Source organism: Eptatretus burgeri, chromosome 4 (genome assembly GCF_056783735.1).
Source record: "Eptatretus burgeri isolate ZD-2024b chromosome 4, Ebu_testis_v1, whole genome shotgun sequence".
Classification (NCBI taxonomy): domain Eukaryota; kingdom Metazoa; phylum Chordata; class Myxini; order Myxiniformes; family Myxinidae; genus Eptatretus; species Eptatretus burgeri.
In genome coordinates this window covers 133,833,762-133,857,860 of record NC_140964.1, presented here as the reverse complement: position 1 = coordinate 133,857,860, position 24,099 = coordinate 133,833,762, and the positions used below count along the sequence as shown (strand labels likewise).

General features: G+C 42.4%; 1 protein-coding gene across 1 annotated transcript in view; it reads left to right on the top strand.

Moving 5' to 3' along the window:
- LOC147029162 (uncharacterized) overlaps positions 1–13,030 on the top strand; it is a 341,518-nt gene extending 328,488 nt beyond the window's left edge. Inside the window, exons 33-36 of the mRNA XM_085880090.1 lie at positions 5,736–5,864; positions 7,298–7,426; positions 7,556–7,684; positions 8,787–13,030. Of these exons, the coding sequence (XP_085736216.1) occupies positions 5,736–5,864; positions 7,298–7,426; positions 7,556–7,684; positions 8,787–8,857 (458 nt within the window). The 3' untranslated portion in view covers positions 8,858–13,030. The remainder of the gene's footprint in view (positions 1–5,735; positions 5,865–7,297; positions 7,427–7,555; positions 7,685–8,786) is intronic.
- The last annotated feature ends 11,069 nt before the right edge of the window (positions 13,031–24,099 follow it).

Here is a 24,099-nt window from a genome sequence, read left to right as displayed (position 1 = left end):
TAGGTAAATCTAACTTGACTGCAGATGTTTTAAATATAATCTGATGATATCATATAATCAGCTACTTTTTATATTCTTCATATCCACTCAACAATGCTTTGTTCCAATCAATTCCTTATTCTCTCAGATTCAGCACAGGGTAGCATCATCGGTTGAGGGCACGGCTGTGCCGCTGATGCAGCGCCCCCTGTAGGTTTGGGCAAGAATTTGGAATTTGATCAAGATTTTGGCGATAGCTCACCTACTCTTCAAAAAAGGATATCACGGGAGCTTTAACCAATGCCGGCAGATGGGACACCCGGTTAACATCCATCCGAGGGACACCCCAGCAGTATGCTGAACACAAAGTACTTAATGCGGTGTGGCCTTTGTAATATCCTTTTGGATTTGTTGTATGAGCCATACCCATGATTACCTGACCACAGCGACATAAAAAGAAGCTATCTTAACGGTAAAAATAGGTTTTAAGTCGCTGAAGGGAAAGCGAATTAATATATTTGGCTGAAGTAAGCGAGGTCGAGACTGTCTGTACAATTTAGTGTTGCACCTCTTTCAGGATTAAAAAAACAAAATTTGGATATATAGTCGAGGATCGTGGAAGAGCGGGTATTAGTGCACTGAATGGATCGGGATGTAACAGGACAAAAAGTAGCAGCAGGGAGAGGGGGGATGCACCAACAACAGAGATGAAGGTGAAGACAGAGAGAGGTGGACAAACAATCGGTGTGAGGAGGAATTAGGGGTAGGAGTAGATACATGGGGTGGACAAGATGGATACAGAAGGAAACTGTCAGTCGGGAAAACTAGAAATTTGGGAGGCAGTTGGATTGGAAGGGGTGGGTTAATGAGGGTAGAAAAGATCATGGTTTTGGAATGGAGATGGTCTGAGATCGTGATGAACAGCTGTCTTGAAGACCTGGAGGAAAGAATGAGATTGAAACGGATGTGGAAGTTGGTTCCACAGGTGGGGGGGAAAAAAGAGGAACAAATGAGTGGAGATGAGTAGTGATCCAGGTTTTAGGTAGTTTCACCAGAAGGGAGTTGATGGTGGATCGTGTGTGTCCTGCAGAAACCTGAGGGTGGGGACAAAGCAAGGAAAGAGCAGTGTGCAAGACCAGAAAGGACGCGGTAGAAGACAGAGACACCACCGACTTGTCTGCGATGGCAAGGTGATAGGCCCATATTATCGGCTTCATCACGAGATATTCAAATAGTCTTGAAAGCCATGGTTTGAATGGCGGCAAGCGGAGCAAGATGTGATGCAGGAGAGCCAGACCACAAGGGAGAGCAGTTCTCCATCAAGCTGCGGATGAAAGCCTTGCCGGTGGATAGGAGTTCAGTTGTGCCAATGAAGGACCATTTCAATGCAAAACAAAAAATAGAGCAATCAGAGATTGCAGACACTCGCCAGGACTGCTTTTGTGTGGTGTATTTTGTGTGGTGTTTGTGTACTGGTGTGTTATGTAATTAATAAGAGACATAATTAGAACTGCCACTTTATAACTGCTGGCAGTGATAACCGGGAACCAAGACGTCCCGCTTTGGTCGGACACCTGACCCTGACCCATGACGTTTTTTGTTTTATTATTCATTATTGAATTGAATTTAAAATGGGATTAAAATAAATTCAATTCAATCAAATGGAAGACCAAATAGGTGCAGTCCTGCATTAGAGTAATCAGAAGGAAACTGAAGCAAAAAGTAAGGATGAAGTCATCAGGAGGAACCTGGATAGGATTGGCATTTCAGCTGCTACTCCTCCACCCTCAAACCCATCCAGGCACAGCCAAGTGAGCCTTATTCAAAAAATATGTATATATATATATATATATATATATATATATATATATATATATATATATATATATATATATATATATATATATATCTCAATAAAACAAAAACCCATGTCAAAAATTAAATAATTCTAGCTGCCAGACCATGCGTCCGATAAAGTCGAAATTTAAAACTTTTATTCCCCTTCACTACTACATCATTAATGTGAACGATTCAAGTCGATTGATGAAGCTGTTCCAAAGAAAACATTATTTAATATTTTTCTTCAATCCAATATGGCTGCCAAACCATGTGACCTATCAGTTATTCCGAAACAAACTTGTACACCCAAAGGCTTGGGGAGCATTTGTGTGAAATTTGCCCTCAGTTTGTCCAACCGTTCTGGAGAAGATTTTTATAGGTTTTATGGTAAATCCAATATCGCTGCCAAACCATGTGACCTATGACATCATATGTGTGCACCTTTTGTTCCTCATAGAAAGGCGGTCATATGTGTAAAGTTTTGCCTTGATCTGTTCAGCCATCTCAGAGAAAAATATTTTTTGAAGGTTGTTTTTTTTTTTTAAACAATATGGCTGCCGAATCACGTGACCAATGACGTCATCAAATGTTTTTTCTGTGGACCATTTTATCCCGAGATGATCCTCAAATTTTTTTCATACTGATCAGGTGTAGCGTTCCACATATGCAATTATGACGTCATAACGAAGGCACTGATGACGTCATAAAAAACTCACTCATTCCCCATGACGAGTACTTGCTTTGTGCCAAGTCCACAACTTTTTGAGATATCCTGCGATATGTCGTTTTTGGCCCGATCTCTCAATGGTGAAGAATCAGTTAAAAATTCTAAGATCCAGATTCGTATTCGGATCTTCACCAAAATGTCATCATTTCGTCGTCGTCATGTTCCCAAGCTCTTCACCAAATTTCATTCGAATCCGTCAACTTTTTGAGATATTTTGTTCACAAACAGACAGACCAGGGGTGTAAACAACCTCCATCCACCTTCGGTGGTGGAGGTGATTACAATTTTGTGTTTACATGGTGCAGTAAGTTCAAATAACACCGTGATTTAGTGGGTAATCTTGAGCGTTCGCACGTGCAATTAACTGCTGTCACTTAAGCCGAATCTCCACATGAAATGTGATTTTGCAGAAGATTTCAATGTTTCTGATGGAAGTGTGAAGGGACAGTGAGGGATTCTTTTAGGTCCTTTTCTGGAGAAGAAAAGCCTAAAAATGTTTAATACTGGAAGGGAACTCGGTAGAGCGCATACCTCTGCCACGTAATGCCTGATCCATGAGAACATATCGAGCCCAATACATTTTTGAAATATCATGCTTTTCAATAGTTTTTGGCCCGATCTCTCAATGGTGAAGAATCACTTAAAAAATTAAATAACTCTCGTATCCAGATTCGGATCGTCACCAATATTGAATCAATTCATCCTAATCTCTGATCGTGGAATTTTAGCGTGGAAGAAAAGGCATCCAAGTGGTATGTTCGGATTCTGAATCGATTCTCTTTCTTCAAACCACCACCGTCTGACCCACTTGGCCTTCTTCCGACTCACCTGGTACCGGGAATCCCCCGATAAACCAGAGATCAAGCGTATTTTGATATTATAAAATCAAGGGCAAAATGACGCCGCGACAGAAGAAAGATTAGACGTAGTGTACTAAATAGTGTAAAACGGCATGACTTACTTTTACTTATGGGTGATTTTAATGCAAAGGTAGGTATGGGTCACTTCACCCCTTCGTTGGGCATGTGGATTAGTAGTACTAGCAGTAGTAGTCGTAGTTGTAGTAACGGTGACATGAATAATGGGGAGGAGTTTTGAAATCAGAATGATGAATGACGATGCTGAACATCCATTGCAAACATGTCAAACTCACATTCTCCTTCTTACAAACACATTATTGAAACCCTTACAAAACCATATGACATGGACATCAATGGATGGACTAACATAACATTGAATTTATTTTATTGCTGTTAATAGAAAATAAACAGCATTGATATGAGACAGAAGAGCATATTGAGGACATAAGATACCAATCACAGGTTAGTAGTTTCTAAAACTAGACTGAAGCTAAAGGCATCCGAATCAAACTTGCAAAATGCTTAATGTAATCTGGAGACACTAAAACTTGATAATTATAGAGATTAATTTCAACCAGTTTTGATAATCTAAAGGGAAGATAGTAATATCCAAAGAAATCAGGAAAATTTCAAAAAAGCTCCTCATCAAAATCAAAATAATTATTTTAAAAGCCCATCGCACACCAACGTAACACAACAAGACCCTCGGCGACAGCTTAGTCTGTGAAAGTCTTTGACAATCGTGTAATGTGTGGCGGTTGACAACGGTCACCAACAAGGTTTTCATGCGCATCGGTGGTCATCCTAAAAGTCAAACATGTTCAACTTTTACGACGAGTTGTTGGCAACAGTTGTGCATCATCATGTAGTTTGTGGTGGTCAATGTTGATCGCCGACGTGGTGCAATCATCCTTCCCTCAATCCATCCATCGATCCGTTGATTAGGGATGGTGGAATCAGCACCACACGAACTGCAGGGCACAACACAGGCAGGTGGTCGATCAATGTATTTTTTATTGCGTTTATCAGAGGGACAGTGTGGAGGCACAGTGCAGGTAATTTTGCCGTGTATCTCCATGGCTTGCAAACAAACATTCAAGCAGTTTGCAGAGTGCTCGCCAAGTGGCTTAAACACTCAGGCAAACACTCCAACAAAATAGTTCATAAGGAAGGTCAATTGAGCAGTTAAAATTTTGAAATTTGGCCCGTGTTAAGAGATTATAGAGGTTATGGCACGTGCGGAAGTGAAATAAAGCCACATACAGTACACTCGCATCTCCGGGCATTTTTTTAAGCATTGCAATGTACCCAGCGATTCGTAGCTATGATGAACAGGCATTCAATAATATGAGTGAGGAAAGTGAAAAAAAAAAACATTTCGTTGACAAATCGTTGCGGCTTGTTCCGAGTCGAGGCATTGTTGAGCAGGCCAAAAAACATGGTGAATTGAGACCACATGGGGGTAACCAAGGATGACGCCTTGATAAATGATCATTAAATAAGGCCACTAATTATCTTCAAAAGAGGTGTTTAAATTAACCCAAACACTCAGTTTTTATTCCTCCGCGGACGAAGTCGCCAGAGTCATTATGTTTTCAGGATGTCTGTCCATACGTACATACATACGTATGTATGTACGTAACATAACCGCCACACATTACACGATTGTCAAAGACTTTCACAGACTAAGTTCGTCCGTGCTAATTTTCCCTGCAACCTCTTTAATATCTGATTGACACAAAATTTTCACCATAAATGTGACTACTCATGTTGAACGTTTGATTATACTTATGATATTAGTTTGAACTAATTGAATTTAAAAAAAATTATGATATCGGATTGAACGGACTACAGACAGTTTGGATTGAACGAAAATCTTTTTAAATAATTTCTTTCTCTTAAACCGTTTCACCAAGCAATGTGAAATTTTACAGTTTTGATCGTGTAGACGTACGGAATGTGTGTTTTAAATTTCACCCTGATAGGACGCATGGTCTGGCAGCCAGAATTATTTAATATTTTGAATCTCTGGTTCAGTATTTAAGTAAAACGTGGCACGAGGATGTGTAATGATGTAATGATGTCGGCGGAGGGTATCTCACGACATTGTGATGTCAAAGAGTGCCCTTATAGTCATTCATGCACTCTCTTGGAGTTCCCTTAGTGTTCATGCAAAGTTTCAGGCCACTAGGTTTCATGGTTTTGGAGTTATGGAAGACGCACGCACGCACGCATGCACACACACATTTATTATTATAGATGACCTGGGGTTTAAGTGTTGTAGTTTCTCCATTGAGAGTAATTGTTCTCTCCTTTTGTCTTGATTTCAGAGTGCCCACCAGGCTTGTTTGGACGTGGTTGTTCACTGCTTTGTGGTTGTGCCAACCGAGCAGCATGCCACCCTGTGACTGGTCGTTGTGTTTGCCCAGAAGGCTTTATGGGAGAACGGTGTGAGAATGGTAATCTTCACCAAGGCACCACAGGAACACGTGAATTAATATAATTGTTTGACAGTGATGACTATAAGTGATGACTCATACAGGCCAAATGGAACATGATTTAAGAACTAGCATGACTATATTTTTCAGGTGACCAACTATGATATCTTACACCTCATCACAAAATCTTACACCTTATATCAATGCCAAACCAATGGGTTCGTCACAAACCCCCTCACCCAGGAGTGCCGTAGATCGTGCAGGGGGGGGAGGTGGCCATGTAACTACCCCGGGGCTCGGACTTAAATTGTCTCTCTGTCTTCTACCGCCTCCTTTCTCGCTTTGCACCCTCTGCTGTTTCCGTGCTTTGTCCCCCCTCACCCCCCCAACCCACCAGGTTTCAGCAGGGCGCACGTCATCCACGATCAAGCCCCTTCTGGTAAAACTCCAAAAATCCTTCATCACTGCTCACCTCCACTCACTCATTTCTCTTTTTTTCCACCCGTGGAACCAACTTCCTCAGTCTGTTCAATCCCATTCTTCCCCCTCGAGCTTCAAGACAGATGCTCACCACCATCTCAGATCATCCCCCATCCACAACTATGATCTTTTCAACCCCTATTACCCCCACCTCCAAGCCCACCTCTTTCCAACTTTCCAGTTTCACCTTCCTGAGAGTTTGCTTCTATATCCATCTTGTCCACCCTGTACATTCTTCCCACATCCCTTATTTGTCCAAGTCTCCCTCTGTTTTGCCCTTCAACCCTGATGTTAGTGTTTCCCCCTCTTTCTCCTGTTCCTCTTGTTCCGTTGAGTCCTGATACGTTCAGTGCTTTAGCTCTTCCCCGGGCTGTGATTCGCTCACATGTAGCTTCCCAAATCGCTCGCAAGTCATTTCAGACGCTGAATGAACAATTTCTATTGCATTCGGTCTCTTTCCTAAAACAGAGTCCAGATTATCAAGATATTTGTTGTTCATACAAGATGCTCTGCTTTTCGAATTTTCATTTTAAAACTTTTGTCCCAGCACTGTTCGCAGTCAATTTTCTTCGCAGCTCTTTTGCAAAGTTACCATAATTTTTCACATTTCTCATGAAGGACCCCAAGTCGTCCCACCTATCCTGGTTGGGAAAACCTGCCAGCAATTGATCACGTGCTCGGCTGATATTTTTCACACGTCTTCCATTTCCTGCTCTTGGAAAAGATGCAGAAGGAACGAGATAACAGTCGACAGGAATACACTGTAAGCTTCACCAAACTCGGTTTAAGTAGCTTATCGTGAGTGTAGATGGGATTCTGGTGACCGCAGCCCAACATAGTCATGCTTTAATGTTGCTGAAGATGTGAGCACCACCCTCAGCTGAGTATCCTGCATTGAGCTTCAGTTGTAAATAGGATACCACTAATGGGCTTAAGAGACCCGTTGATCGAAACGTGTTCCTATTTTCTGACAGGTTGCCAGCCAGGATTCTTTGGGTCAAGTTGTGAGAAAAAGTGTGAATGTGAGTCAGGTACACCCTGCAACCCTGTCTCTGGGAAGTGCCTCTGCCCACCAGGCAGGGCTGGTCCACGCTGCACCGGAGGTAATCCCGATAGTTGTGGGAAAAGATTTCCTGAAAAGACATTTAATAAATTTTTTTTTTCTTCTCGCAAGGGCCAATGTGAGGTGTGTCGCAGCTTCATTGAAGGTTATTTGTGTGGCCTTGGTGCAGCATGTGGCCGAGGTCATTATGGACCAGCCTGTAGCCTTCGATGCCGCTGTGGTCGAGGAGGTCACTGTGATGCTGAATCTGGGCTTTGTCACTGCTTGCGGAGCTGGGTGGGGCCCTTCTGCCAGCATGGTGAGTGTATTCCTACCAGCCATCTGGCTCAGATTATGACACATACTGTACTTACAGCAAGATGACAGGATCACTTGATCACTCATAAATATTGTAGTACCTATTACATAACAAATAATTGGTGATTTCTTCTGTTATTACTAATTTTACGTCGTATTTAAATGAAGAATGCCGGTGCTTCAATATATATATATATATATATATATATATATATATATATATATATATATATATATATATATATATATATATATATATATATATATATATATATATATATATATATATATATATGGCAGAGGAAGGCACTTCCAACCAAAAGTAATTTTGGTTTTCGAAAAATCCAATCGACCCTTTCGAACCATTAGACCTCTAAGACCCTATTAGATGCTTTGGAATCCTAAAACCTTCTTCGACCCTATATAACCATAAGACCTCTCATAATTACTTGAAATACCTTTAGACCCCTTCATCCATTAGACCTTTTATAATCTTTCGACCCCTTTTTAGACCCATCGACCCTTTACACTCCTCTCCTCCCTTTAGACCCCCTTCGACCTCAACACCCTTTCGACCCCTTACACCTTTCAGACGTGTTAGATATCTTTAGACTGCTTGGACCCTTGACCATTTAGACTTTCTAGCTTTAGACTCTCAAGATGCTTTAGATCCTTTTAGATGCCTTTAGACCTCTGAAGCATTTACATCCTTTAGAGATTCGCCATTTTATTTTGATGTTTGCAAATTAATGCTGCAAGTTGTTTGTGCATCACACATTGCCTCCGTCCACGGACGGACGTCAACGGATGGACTTCAACAGCTCAGTGCCATGTCAGCACAAAGAGAATAGGGAAGGGTTTCTTCTACGTGTTTGGATATTTCACTCCAATCTACTCAATAATGTAAATTAAAGAAGGTAAATTCAATTACATGAGTGCTCACTCTTTCTTGTTTCCATTATTTTTAAGTTTTCGTTTTCTCTACTTGTATTTTATTGTTTCCTGTTGTTTTATTGTTTTCCAAAAAATGTTTCCTGTTGAACAGCTTTTTCAACGAAAATATTTTCATTTTACTGTTAATTCTGACTTTTTCTCATACCCAGGCGGTGCTCTAGAAAATTTGAAGGACTTTGAAGATGAAAGCGACAGCCTAAACATACCATCATCGTCGTAATCTCATGTCTGTGCCCAAGTGTTCCGCCGAAAAGACCACACGAGAGTGCACGTGGGCCTGAACACCGGTCCAGTTCACTCTCACATTCAGAAACTTGCGGGGAAAATCTGCCCAGACTCCAGGAGAAACAATTGGCGAGAGAGTTCCCTAAAAGTGTGTAGTATAAAAATGATACTATGTATATTATGTATTTTCGTGCATTATAATTAATTGCTTTTTGCAAAGTTTGTTTGTTGTTGTCACAGTGAGGATAAGACTATAATAAAAACGCACTGATCGAAAATTAAGGGTTAATTAGAAAAATGCTTGATTTTGCTCATCATTTCCCATCAGACATTGCAAAGTTGCCTAAACGTTGGGTGTTCCATCCATTCTCAAAACCAAAACCACCCAAATCTGCATGTCAGTTCATGCGACCAATCACACGGCACGAGCTTCTTGGAAAATATACTCAGAAACTCGTGGTTATTATCTCTTATTAGTGGCTATGCCTTGGCAGAAGTAGGATACAATCAACTTTGATTGACCTTAGCTTGTATCAATGTGATATTCAACGAGCTTTCAAAAGCTCTCAGAAATTGGTCTTTGAATGAACTTGTCACACAAAAGTGCCATTTTTCCATTCAATATAAAGTATATATGTTCAAGAAGGATATATATATATATATATATATATATATATATATATATATATATATATATATATATGTAGCATCTTCGTTCATATGCAATACAAGGCTGTGGGATAGCATCAATGGCTGAGGGTGCTGCGGCTGTGCCGAACCAGCCCTCTGCTGGTTTGGGCAGGAATTTGTAATTTGTTAAGGGTGCCGGCGATAGCTCGACGACTCTTCACAAAGGATACTGTGGGATCCTTAATGTCCACCAACAAATGCTGGAAGAGGGGCTGTCCATTTAACATCTATCCGCGGGATGGTACGCACAGTGATGAATAATCGATGAAAGCACTCCAAACCATGAGTGGTGAAAGCACTGGCACCGCGTCCATACAGTCTTTTCTGCACGATACCGGGAGCGATAAGTGCCGCCCAACACACGGAACATTATCTCCCACTTTACCAAACAATCAGGAGTTATCAATGGTCTGAGGTCAGGTGCAACGATGATAATTTATGTCGTTCTCCGACATTACGGTGTTGTTGTAGGTTGGAGAGCTGATAATAACAATCTTTATTCCCAACCGTAATACTGTGCCTCACGAACACTGCTGTCGTAAGCCAAGAGACATGTGGCAGACGATACTTGTTGATCACGAATCATGCAGCAATGCTCGTGATGGGCACAATTTTCTTGAACTTATGATTACCAGTTAGGGGGGCATTGCTGTTCATATATGTATGTATGTATGTATGTATGTATGTATACACACACACACGCTGAAAAGTAATGCCTCCTATTCGTTTTCTCCAAAACAGATATTCAAATTAAAACAAAGACACGAACATCGATCTTTATTCTGCCGTGGTGTGTATTTATTTGTCAACATAATCACCACTATGGTCCACAAACTTTTGTCAACGTTCAAGTTGTTTCACTTCACGGCGGCCTTGACATCATTGTCGGAAGAAAAATGTTCTCCATGAAGGTGTTCCTTAAGTTTGTGGAAGACATGAAAATGTGACGGAGTCAAGTCAAGGCTGAGTTGCGGGTGCTGTCTCGTGGTGAAACCGAGGTGACCAATTGCTTCAGTCGTTCATGCACTCGTACGAGGCCGTTCATTTTGATGCTGGAGGAGAACCAACTGCATGTCATGACAAACCAGCTGAAGCTGTCAATTCAGTTTCTTTAGACTTCAATGTTGCACTCACAGTCCAGGGTGGTGCCCTTTGGCATGAATTACAAATGGACCCCTTCACATCGCAAAAAGCCATAAACATGACTCTCCTGGCAGATTGTTGCATCTCAAATGTTTTTTTTTTAGTGCAGGTCATCCTGGGTGGAGGTACTCTATTAACTGTCTCTTCCAATTAGGATCATCATGGTACACCCAACTCTCACCTCCAGTCACAATATTGAGCAGGGATCGGTCGTCTTCACGTGTATCAACTCAATCACTGCACTGGCAACGTCATGCTGTTCTTTGGCATCTTGACTGACGTAGCATTGAGACATCTCGTATCAGAATCACAAAACTTCACTCCTAGTGGCAGGAAGAACCAATATGTGGACTGTGCTCTGTTTCATTCAAATATCTTTACCTGTTTCAGAGAAAAAGGATGGGAGGTATTACTTTTCAGCATACCCACGTGTGTGTGGGTGTGTGGGTGTGTGTGCGCCCGCTCGCGCCCTCATACATATTTCTTACCAATTATTTCTCTTTTTATATTGTAAAATATGAATTGGTCTTCGTTGGACTATTGTGAGTGTCTCGCTCCAAGTAGGTCTTGTTTTTTTCTTCGGTGCTGGTTGTTCAGCGAAGTCTTCAAAGACACCGAAAGGCAATCATTCACACGTGGGTTCGCATTTGTCACAGTTGGGGGAAACGTTCACTGCAAGAACATTTCCTGTTTTCCATTTTGATTGTGGAGCGTAGTTCAAGAGACGGGTACAATAGTTACGTGAACGGTTTCCATTGAATTCTCCGGTTGATGTTTTTGTTTGATGAGGCAGTTCTCGTGATGCCTGTGTTGTTGCTTTGAATGATGTCATAATTCATTGATGTCACTTGTATGCTTTTGATGCAGACTTTCTCTTAATTGCAATCGATGTTTTCATTCGAGCTTGAGCAACGTTTTGATTTGGTATTGTTCGTTTGACACATGGATTGATTTTAACTGATACTTTGAGTGAGAACGACATCACAAACTTGTCAAGAGCTTGTGGCCTGCAGAGATACCGTCAAATAGCGTCTCAACAAAAGGTTCATGAATCACGTGACAAAATATACAATGTGCTCGCATTTCAGGAAGTTTTCTGCATGAGATGCAATCGTCAAAGAAACATCAACTTTTTTACTTTTTCAATACACAAGTAAATGCGGTGCCCCTGCTAGAGTAAAAAAAAGGACATCTTTGATTGGAAACAAACTTGATTTTAACAATCTTTGATGCAAACACAATCAAATGGAGTCCAAAAACTGGCATCTGGAAGGAAGTCCTTCGGTATCATACGGCGCTCAACTCATCGTGGCATCAAATCAATGATCGGCTGTTCGACAGCCGAATCCACAATTTGTGAAATGTTCAGTAGATGTTGTTGCAGTCCTTCTAGCCACTATACTAAGAGATGTTGTTGCTGCTTTTGGTATAGTGGGAAGAAGGTTTCTTGTATCCCAGCATGGCCTTTTTAAGTGCGGGACACATTTAATGCACCACGATGACGTCACATGACAAACATCCAAAGCCACCTCAGCCAGCAAGAGGGTGAGTTGGCTGCAGGTTCTTGCCTGGGCACAACAGAGTCCTGACATGAACGTCATCAAAAACGCATCTGAGAATGAGGGTTCAGGATCTGTGGAAATGCCGACCTCTGGCAAGTAATACTCAAGAGCTGCAACAAGATCTACTGAACATTTGACTAAATCTTTCAGCTGTCGCACGCAGTATCATTCATTCAATACATAACTTTGGAAATGACGCAATCCGTCCCAAAATTATCGGTGTGCATGCACAGAAACCGTTAGAAACGGCGAGGTTCAGGGCAGCCAGACATATAACGAGCGTGCCAAATAAGGATTGTTACCTAAAATGGCTCACAAAGCTTCAAAAAGAAGCCGAAAATACTTGGAGAAACACCTACGAGAAATATGTGTGCCTCTGAAACAATTGAAGAGTCGATGAACTTTCTGAACTCATGCAAAAAGCTGATATCTTGCAGCTACCCGCACCGCAAACTCCCGACGATGTGGACCGGACTGGTGCAAGCCCTGAAGGTTCGTAGATGGGTACGTTCTACCCAAACATTCGAACATCGCTGCCAGTGAGTGGACTTTGAACCTTGCGGGATCACCTTGCATGTACATGGCAGGCTTAATGATTTATTTATTGGACATCTACTCTCGGAAAGACGATGCCGCCATTACCGACATCCAGGCAGACTTTCCGAGAGGAAGACACCATTTCTGATTTGGTTGGTTCTTCACACCGATGGGAAGGTCATATTTGGGGTTTGTGGATGCACAGGGTACGTTTAAAATGATGATATTTACTATTAATCACATATGTATATATATATATATATATGTATATGTATATATATATATATATATATATATATATATATATATATATATATATATATATATATTGACTAGATTTTTGCATCTATTGGTAAAAGGAGAATGTGTGTGTGTGTGCGTGTGTGTGTGTGTGTGTGTGTGTGTGTGTGCGTGTGTGTGTGTGTGTGTGTGTGTGTGTGTGTGTGTGTGTGTGTGTGTGTGTGTGTGTGTGTGTGTGTGTGTGTGTGTTGTGTAGCCGCTCAATAATTGTACGAACAGGAATTGTACCAACTTGACTGTAATTTTTATCTCGGAACGGCAAATTTAAGGTCAATCAAGTTTGGAACAATTTAGGAACGCAAGCAATGGAAGGTTAAAAGTTCCCGGATGAGCAGAACCGAGTCACTGAAAACACACACACACACACACACACACACACACACACACACACACACACACACACACACACACACACACACACACACACTATGCGTGAAAGGCCTCGTTTAACATTCGTACGTCATTTTGAATGTCGCGTATTCCTTCGCGGATTCAAGTACTGTGTGATGCCAAAGGATGTGCTTCCACAAGTCCTCCATTTGATTGTGTTTGTGTCACAGATTGTTGAAATAATCTGTTTTGAAACAGGGGTGTTCATTTTAATCTGGCAAGGCACGATGTTACTGGAAAGAAAATATTATATTCCTCAACTTTTACTGCTCACCAACCTTCGGGCTGATGCGGCACAGGGCTGTGCGTCCAAATCGTTGACACTGCAGAGATCCGCTCGTGAGCGGAGGATTTACCCGTTCATCCATCGGAGAACATACACAAAAGTCAGGATTTTATTCGCATATGTTGCTGTTTCTTGGACAATGACTAGTACTTGTGTCGTTCTGAATACCTTTTCAACGCAACTCAAAATTCCTATGGCAGAAAAAAAAATATAAAGATGATAAAATAATGACCTAAAGTTAAAGCAGTGAGGTTCATAATTGATGCACAGTGGACTCAATCTTGTGATTGAAGAAACAACTGATCTTCATTGAATTTGTCAAGCATCCCTCCGTATGCTAAGTTATATTCTGCACCTTGAGCTGCAAGGTGTTAGTCAACCGTTCACTGATGCACTTACCTACATCCCATTGTCCAATCACTGGACACTATCTTGAACAATGAACCAATGTGGCATCACTTGCACTTACACATCTCGGATGCTCACACCACGGTGCAGATATCATCAGGGAACGAGTGTTGTGCATGCGCTTGTGTTCATCTTGTGTTCAATGATAATTTCATCCTTTTGGATAAGTGATGGCAGTACCACCGACGGTGCTATATTTTGCACATGTAAAAAAAAAAATTATCACGCGTTTTATCATCTTAATATACAGAGTAACTACAAAATGAGGGATCAGCCATCTCAGCGTCTGTATCTGTCCGTATGACCACCATGATGGTCCAAACACATTTGAAAACTCCTCCTGTTCTTCGGGACTCTCGCAGCTGTGATTTCACTCAAAGCTTGGCTCGCATCATGTTTGAGCTAATTTTTGGAAATCGCACATTGCCAGATCAGGGCTGTGGGGTTCCCACGTTACATGTATTGCTTATGGAGTAACCACATCCAATACAATATCTTGTTTATTCCATGCAACATATACGAGAACGGTTCTCGGTAGAGCGCGTGCCTCCGCTAGGCTGAACATTTTGCATTTTGTGTCCCACTGATCGGCCGGATCTAGATCTGGACCTCCAGAATCTAATCGGCTCGTTCTTGTCACCGAACTAACTCATCCACCAAGTTTCGTCTGAATCCACACATTAGTTCTTGTGATATCATGCCATACCTTTTATTTTTTATTTTTTTGGCCCTATCTCTCTCAACGCTGAAGAATCACTTGAAAATTAAATAATTCTCATTTCCCGATTCGGATCCGGATCGTCACCAAAATCGAATCAATTTGACCTCGTCACACACGCAACCCGTCCACCAAGTTTCATCCAAATCCGTCAAAAACCTTTTGAGATGTTGTGCTTACACAGACAAGACAGACAAACATGGGTGAAAGCATAACCTCATCCACCTTCGGTGGTGGAGGTAATAAATTGATCCTCCACTTGTGGCCAATGCTGTATGTATATGTTTATGCAACACAGTATTTCAAGTACCTGTATATCATTTTTGTCACAAATTATACTCGTTTATTTCACCAATAAAGCCACAACCAGATATTGCTGGCATTTGATTGATTTTATGTGATATTTGACGAACAGATATGAAAAGGATGTTTTGTTGGCAATTTACATTTCAAACATACATTCTTGCTTTTGTAAGGAAAAAATCTGAAGCTTCAAGCCGTGCCTCAAACGAACTGGGAAAGGATTGGAACTGCCTTGTTGTGGTTTGTTGGCAGGTTGATCCATCATCATCATCATTAACTTGTTGATGATGCGGAACAGATTGCATGATGAGGTGGAACAGATGTGAAGGAACGTTGAATCGAAGTATTTTAATGCAAGTTCTCCATTCCAAGCGAACATGAACTCCCTCGATCAGATGAGGACGCTCATGTTTCTTTCGGTGATAATTTAGTTAATATTTTTTTCGACTGCCAATGCGCATTGCGTGGCTGAAACTGGAAATTACCGGTAACATGCTTTTTGTACAAAGAGGTACAAAGGAAATTGGTTGGAATAAAACGTTTATGCACATTCTTGTGTATTTGTATAATCAACCCAACACGAGAACACACTATTATCGCTCGTTATTGGCACCGAGTAATCATTGAGCACATGGAATGGAAATGGTTCCTTGCAGGAACCTGAGAGGGACGGAGTCATGAAGACGGCAGAGGGTGCAACACCAAAAAGGAGGTGCTTTAATACAGAGAAATTCAGATTGGCTGAGGAAAGACCTTGCTCAGTCCTCAGTAAGGATGCTCAGTCCATGGCTGGATTTGGAGGCCATCTTGAAAATATGGGTTGACCAAGAAAGATCATGGCTTCTGGTGATGCTAAAAAGTTTGAGTAACAACCTCTTCAAGTGGTTTGTTTCTGGAGTAGATGGGATGGTTTGCTAGAAAGTCCTTTCAGAGAGACAAGATGAGTTTGTGGGATTTGTTGGGGGTTGAAAGACATGCTCCGAGTGTTGGACGAGCTCCTGATTCTATCAAGGTCTCCAGAGAGGGAAGAGGTTACCCATGGAAACAGAAAGTTCATTGATGCTAATGAGGAAAAAGACTTGGCCCAAGGCACTGCCTTAGGACACTCCAGCCTTGACACTGAGAGGGTATAAGGTAATCCTGTTGAGAGCTGCACAATGAATACAGTAGTGGAGGAATTATCAGTGAGCCATGAGAGGAGGTGATCTTGCATGCCACAAGCAGAGAGTTTTGGAGATTAAGGCAGGGGTGCTTGTCTATATCAAAATATCGGGATATATCCAGAGAGATGGCCTTGATCTCATGTCTGACGTTCAGCACTCACATCCATTGTTGGGAGAGGAGAAGCGGCACGTCCAAGGTGGTGTGACCTGGTCTGAAACCGAGCTGATGATCTGAGATCAGGCCATCAGAGAAAAAGGAATGATTTGACGTCAAGTGCAATGATGGATTCCATGTACTTGCTTGTAAATGGAAGCAAGCTCATCGACCTGCAGTGAAGAGAATCAGTTGTTACACCATGTTGTGTATTGCCGTGATGTCGGCTAACTTCCAGGCTGATGGACGCTGACCCAGAGAGAACGATCGGACGAACAGAGCAAAGACGGACTGATTATGTTGTTGGCAGTCTTCCAGTTGGCCATCTTTGATCAGATCGCAAAGTAAAATGAGGTATACATGTACGCCGTCATGTACTGTGCTTGTGCCAAGTTTGAACAAAATCTGACCATGCACGTCTGAAAAAGAGTTGCTGACACATGTAACTATCAAAATGACTGCCAGCCAGCCATCTTGGATCTGATCTCAAAAAAACAATTAAACGAATATGTAAGCCATGATTCATTATCTCTTTACCAAATTTTCTCAACGTTGGTAAATTCATGTCCGAGAAATTGTTGAGGACGTGTTCAACATCGGGCTTTTTTTCTACAACTAAAATGGCCACCGGTCTACCAGTCGGCCATCTTTGATGGCATCGCAAAACAAAAAATGATGTGCTTATGTGTCCCATCATGTGTTGTCTTTCCGCCATGTACAAATAAAATCGGTCCATACATGTCCGAGATGTAGTTGCGGATGCACGCACGCACGGACTCGAAAATCGCGACCGAATCCATAAGTCCAACGAGGGCTGACAAAATGTGGCACATTCATGGAATGGCACGAATGTAAATGAGGAAATGTATGGAAGGGGAAAAGTACACTTGGAAAAATAAGCATTCACTTTCTTCTCATCTGCTTTTATTAAAGTAAATGTACTTGTTTATCTGTAAATTTTCACAACCTCTCAGCATTATATAAGCCACGGCTGCTGGAATTATTGTTAGTTCTGGATCATCTCGCGTGCAGCCAACTCGAAGGTGCTTCCAGGCAGGAAGGATGATTGATGGCCGAGAGGTATGTACGCACACTTGTGACTGAGCTGTGCAGCCTGGGTTCGAATCTCGGACCAATTATGAACTATCGCCGTTGCGGCTTGCAGGTAGGACGGTTCATCAATGTGCGCGCTATCCCTCTGGTGGACTTTAAACTGAGCGTCCTGTCTATGGACGTTGAAGATCCCACGGTGTCCTTCACAAAGAGTATTGTCAGCACCCTGACCAAATTCTGCTTTCCTGTCCTCACTGACTGCCGGGAAGGTCATAGCAAGCCACCAAGTACAATGTGAACTCAAAGTCTTGCCGAGTAACTGCTTCCGCAACATCGACACACTGGAAAGAGTATGGCACATGAATGTTGATGGGCCTACAGGCAAAATGTCTTATAAATATTTTATCATCTCATTTGTTGTTAAAATCACTATTATCATTTGGAAAACTACCTACGACATTTTTAATGGCCCCAATTATTTTCACCTTCTTGTGGGGTCATCGAGGGGACGTTTTTGGCCTCAGTCTCTCAAGAACCAGCAGGCCATCCCTGACTTCAAGACTGAAACTGACAGAGATTTGTAATTTGTTCAGAGTGCTGGCAATAAGTCACCTTCACTTCGTGAAGGACGCTGTGGGGTCTTTAACATCGCCCGTCCCCTTCTTCCAGTGGAGAAAGACAAGTTTTTCAGCTTAACGTCCTTCCGCCGAATGCCGCACACATTGTGTTGTCCTGCATGAGAAACACCAGGGTGACAGTTTATAACTGGGAAGCCCGGAGGATTCCAATTCGAGTTTCAAACCCAAGCTTGTCGGTTCAGAGGCAAGCGTGCATACCTCCAGGAAAATTAATTAGCCCTTAATTAATTTGTTATTCTTCCATGATTTTTCGATACCAAAGGTTGGAGGTTAACCGAGAAGACCGGCATTAAACTGATCTTCCACTGCGTATTGTTTGTCCTGGCAAGTGAAGATCACAAAAGGGAACAGAGAAGGAAGAAGAGGAGGATCGAGGTTCACGATCCTTCTTCAGCTTCGAAGTCGGATAACGGATTCGAACGTAGTGATGAGGAAGAACAAGTTTGACTCAATAAGTGACGGAGGAGAATCCACGAGATAATGGAAGACGACAAACTCCAAAGACAGACAATGCAGGTGCCGATGGAAGAGGAAGAGCAGCACATATGTGTCGCAAGCATAATAAGAGATTGATGGACAATTTGAGGGTTGGTGGCAGGAACCAACTGAGGCATGATGGGAGTAACTCTGCAATTTGATCTCGTGCGAGAATTTGAGGAGACTGTTTGTTTTGTTAACTCTTGCCGTTAAGGGTCGTCTGAAGAAGCAATGGATGAGGTTAAATTCGTCAGCAGCATCTCCAGGAAACATTGGATAAAGAAAATGGAACACCAGAGGGGGGCACCAGTGTGACATCAGGAAAATAGATGGAGAGACGAGTAATTACTCGGAGTTATCAGAACAACTGGCCATGGAGAGACACAGCCATGGACCGGGCACTGCCCGTGACTGATCGCAAAGAATGGAGTGTGAGACGTTTCAGGGAATGTTGAGAGACCCACATTTGTAACAAGTAATAGGAGAGACATGCAGTTGCCTAAGAGCTGCAACAAATTTAACTTGAGAAAGGAGTTGTGGGCCAGAGAGCCCATGCCACTGATTCCCTTTGGAGTTGAAGTTCCAGAAAAGCACAATGTTGAAGTGCCGGGAGGGGGGAGGAGGGGTAGAGTTTGGGTATGTGATTGGAGTCTCACGACTGCGATTCCTGAAAGCTCATGGTGATGCTTAGCAGTGTGGACAGTGCCAATGCAGGCAGTGTAAGGCCTGTTCCATCCATTGGGACCATACTCTGTGCAGTGTCGGTGCTGCCTAAGCAGTCTCCTTGGCTATTGGGAACAATCCTGGACGGGTCGCCACTCCGACACAGGATACCAGCATGCTGGCACTCATTTTGCCGACCTCGGAAGGATGACAGGCAGAGTCAACCCCACCTGGTATTAATTCAACAGCTGAGCGGGATTTGAACTCAGTACCATAGAATCAAAAGCCCACCACCCTAACCATTAAACCAACACCAGGCGTGTAAGGCCTGTTGGAGTCACAAATGTTGAGTAAGATAAAGTGAAATGAAGAGTTGAGTTCCAGAAATTGCCAAGTTTGGAGGTTACGAGCAGGGTACCCACCTCCGATGAATGTGCAGCGTGTGTTGGCAGAAACAGGAATTCAACGTAAAGTGATGATGTGGACCATGACAGGTGGTGCATGTTTATCTTTACAGACAATCGCGGTCTGCTCAGAAGAAGAACTATCGTGAGTGATGAACATATAGATGTTGTGCACAGCACGATACTTGAGAAATCCAGATAAACAATGGTTGCCGTGGAAACAGCAATTTGATAATCTGGAAAATTTGACCTATCAACTGTTTTACAGGATAGAATGTTGTACATCACAAACTGTGCTGATAGATTTTCTAATTGTTGCTTAATTTGGTGTTTTATGCATTTTGAATGACATTGACCTTGACTTTGACCTTTGACTAATTTTGACCACATTTTATACAAGTGCAACTTTCAGCCTGATATCTTGAAAACTTCCTGAGGTTTAGCAATAATAAAATCACAAAAAAAAAACAATCCCATTTGATTATGATGGGGTGAAAATTGTTGTCAGGGAGACAGGGAACGCTATGAGAGGGGACAAAGTCAGCAATCCAAGAGTGGAGTTGGCCTTGGCTTCCATCGGCAGACATTTTAGAAAGCAAGTCAGGATGCCAGACTGTATCAAAAGCTTGATGTATATCCAGAGAGACGGCCCTGATGCCATGTCTGATATTGAAGGCCTCCATCCATTGTTGGGAGAGTCGAAGCAGCATGTCCAAGGTAGAGTGACCTGTTCTGAATCCAAACTGATGATCTGAGATGAGGATGTTGGAGAATAGGAATTAGTTTATGTCAACTGCAATGATGGATCACATGACCTTGTTGATGACTGGAAGTATGCAGTTTGGTTTGTTGTGAAGAGGATCCATTTTTGCAGCTTTTTATATAATGCTGTGATGTTGGTTGATTTTCAAGCAGACAGAAGATGATCGATGGTCAATGACAGGGTGAAAATGGCAGAAGGAGGAAGCGAAAGACCAGCAGAGCTGGTTTGTAGGACACGTGAGCTGATACTGTCTGGTCCAGTTGCAGTCAGAGTCGAGGGTTGCCAGAAACTTCTCCACCATCTCAGGTTCAAAAACCACCAAGTCCAAGAGCAGTTGGGTATGACTGGGAAGGATGGGTACAGAGAGAGAGGGGGGGTTGGGGACCCAATATTTGGAAGCAAACACAGATTTCAGGCATTTGGCCTTCTCACGAGCGTAGTCGTCTGTAGTGTCATTTGAAATGAGGGAATGGATGAAAGGGGACCATACACCAGAGACCGACTTGACACGGTGCCACCAGGTTTTAGAGCAGGGAGACAAGGTTGAATGCTCATTCTTGAGATTGAGCAGATGTTGTTTTCTCGCTCTCATGAGAGGAGACACACACTTGATTTTTTTCATTTATGTAAAGCTGTAATTTGTGGAATGGTGTGAAGTTGCCTTTGGTTGGATTTGCCTTCCAGGAGGAGAATGCAAGTTGTTTTCGAGCAACTGCCTCATCACAGAATTCAGGGTACCAAGAGCGGTCGGATAAGTCAGATAATTGAAGATGAAGTGGGATAACTGTGCAAAAAAGAGAGCAGGTTTCTGTGGAAGAATTCCAGGCTGAGTTAATATGAGTGGCGGTAGATACAGGAGACCAGTCCTGAAGTGTGATGGCTGCTTTGAGTCACTGCCAGTTTGCCTGATTGAACTTCGAGACTCACCTGCGCTGAGGCTGTTCTCTGAGAATGGCGAGATATGTTGACCTTCACAAGTGCATGAGCAGATGAGCCGATTGTGGCAGAGGACGAGCAATATCTGTTGGCGGGGAAGTTTGTCATCATGAAATCCAGAAGGGAAGATTTACCAATGGGAGAAATCTGGGTGGGAAAGTTTATGGATAGAGTCAGACCCATGGAGTCACAGAATACTTTTGCAGAAGCACCATGGCTGGTGAGAGAGGTACCAAAAACCAGCCAATTGGCATGGTGACAACTGAAATCACCACATATGAGGAAGAGAGAGAGTTGGGATAAATGATTGAAGGTTGGTCCATGACATCAGAGAGAGAGAGAGAGAAAGAGAGAAAGAGAGAAAGAGAGAAAGAGAGAAAGAGAGAAAGAGAGAGAGAGAGAGAGAGAGAGAGAGAGAGAGAGAGAGAGAGAGAGAGAGAGAGAGAGAGAGAGAGAGAGAGAGAGAGACAGAGAGAGAGAGAGAAAGAGAGAGAGAGAGAGAGAGAGAGATATGAGAAAGATGAGAGAGATGAGAGAGATGAGAGAGATGAGAGAGATGAGAGAGATGAGAGAGATGAGAGAGATGAGAGAGATGAGAGAGAGAGGTGAGAGAGATGGGTGAGAGAGATGGGTGAGAGAGATGAGAGAGGTGAGGTGGGAGGTGAGGTGGGAGGTGAGGTGGGAGCGGAGGTGGGAGCGGAGGTGGGAGCGGAGGGGAAGTCGTAGCCACAGGTACTCCTTGGATTTTGTAGGTGTGAGAGCAGCACACGGAGAGTTACAAATGGAGTTTTTGATGTAAAATGGAACTCTGGATGGGGTTCAGGTTGCTCAAACTACAGGAGACAATAGCCAGAGAGAGACACGAAGGAGTCAGGGATGTCATGTGGGAGGAAGGATTCTGTTCAGCAGATGATGTCCAGTGTATCAGCAGCAGCCTGGAGATATGCCAGGGTGAAATGGAGTCCTTGGATGTTTGAGGTCCACACAGTTCGGGATTTGGGGGGGGGGGAAGATGAGCTGCTGATAGGATGTAGGAATGTGGAAAGAAGCAAGGAGAGGGTGTGGGACAGGAGATGGTTGGGTAGGTGGAGGGGCAAATCTGGGAGGGGAAGGAGTGGGTGGGATTAAAGCTGAGATGGGGCTGGACTAGGTGCAAGTTGAGAGGTGGCAGGACGAGGAAGGAGCAAATGGGGGAGATGGCGCTGACATGGAGGGGTTTGATACCATGAATGGACGTGAAGGAGAAATTCTTGTCATGCACACCAAGCCTTTGCAAAATTGACACCTCTGGATCCACAGACTGGAAAATGTGCGACACACTTCCTGTGTGGGGTGGTGGTGGAGAATGTTTTTGTTGTTGAGGGCATGGAGGAAAGTACAGCTGAAAGTGAAAGAGGAGGCTGGATGAACTGAGCATTTAGGAGAGTGGAGGTTTTGGGAAATGAGTCATGTCAAAGAGGAAAGGAAGAGATTTTGATGAATGGGTTGTTCCTGATGCAGTAAAAAGCAGAGGAAGGCCACGTTAAGATACATTTTGGAAGGTTTTTATTAATGTTGTGAAGTGGTTTTAAGTTTGGAGAACATTTTATTCATTTTGGAGATATCACGAAGAAAGGGAAAGGAAAATGAGTGACTGAGCACTGAGATTGAAGTTTGGATTGTTTTTCCCTGTTGTTGTTGTTGTTGGTTGTTGGGTTTTTTTGTGAGTGCTTTTTTTTCCTGTTGTTTTTTTTTTTTTTTGAGAAGGAGGAGGAGAGATTGTTTTTTGATTGAATATTTTGAGGGAGGAGGAGAAATTGATTGAGCTGAGGGATCAGAAGTGACAACAACTGGAATAAAAGGAGCAAAAACAAGGCAAAGAAACGGAGGGGACGCACACTCGTCTATCACAGGTTGGCATATCACACTCCCCCCTCCTCCTCCACCATCTTCAAACCCACCTCCTTCCTAATTTTCATCTTTTTCTTCCGAAGAGTCTGCTTCTGTATCCATTTTCTGTCCTCCCCTACCCCTCTTTTGTCCAAGTCTCCCTCTGTCTTGTCCTTCAACCCTGCTGTTTGTGTCCCCCTCCCCCTCCTCTTTCTATTCTTCCTTTTGTTTTGTTGCTTCCTGATCCATTCAATGTTCTAGCTCTTCTACGAGCCTTGATTTTGTATACAAAAGGAAGAAAAAAAAGGTCTGAGTCTGTTTTTGTTGCAAAGTGCTAATTTTGTGGTTGGGGTTTCTTGGTCAGGGTTACTCTTTGTTGTACAGTCATGTGCTAACGTTGGTAATTTTGGATAGTTCCCAAGAAAGTCATTGACAAGCAAATGTACGAGAGGGTTTGAACGTGAGTTCCCGAGTCCAGGAGTTCAAGTCCAGTGAGTTCCTGAGTCCAGGATTCAGATTGCAATGCTCGAGGTGGAGGTTAACCCAGAAATTTAATAATTCATGGAAAATATGCTCTTGCAAACTATTTTCATTGTTGGTGAAATTATACAGTATATATATATATGTATATGTATATGTATATATATATATATATATATATATATATATATATGTATATATATATATATATATATGTATATATATATATATATATATATATATATATATATATATATATATATATATATATATATATATATATATATATATATATATGTG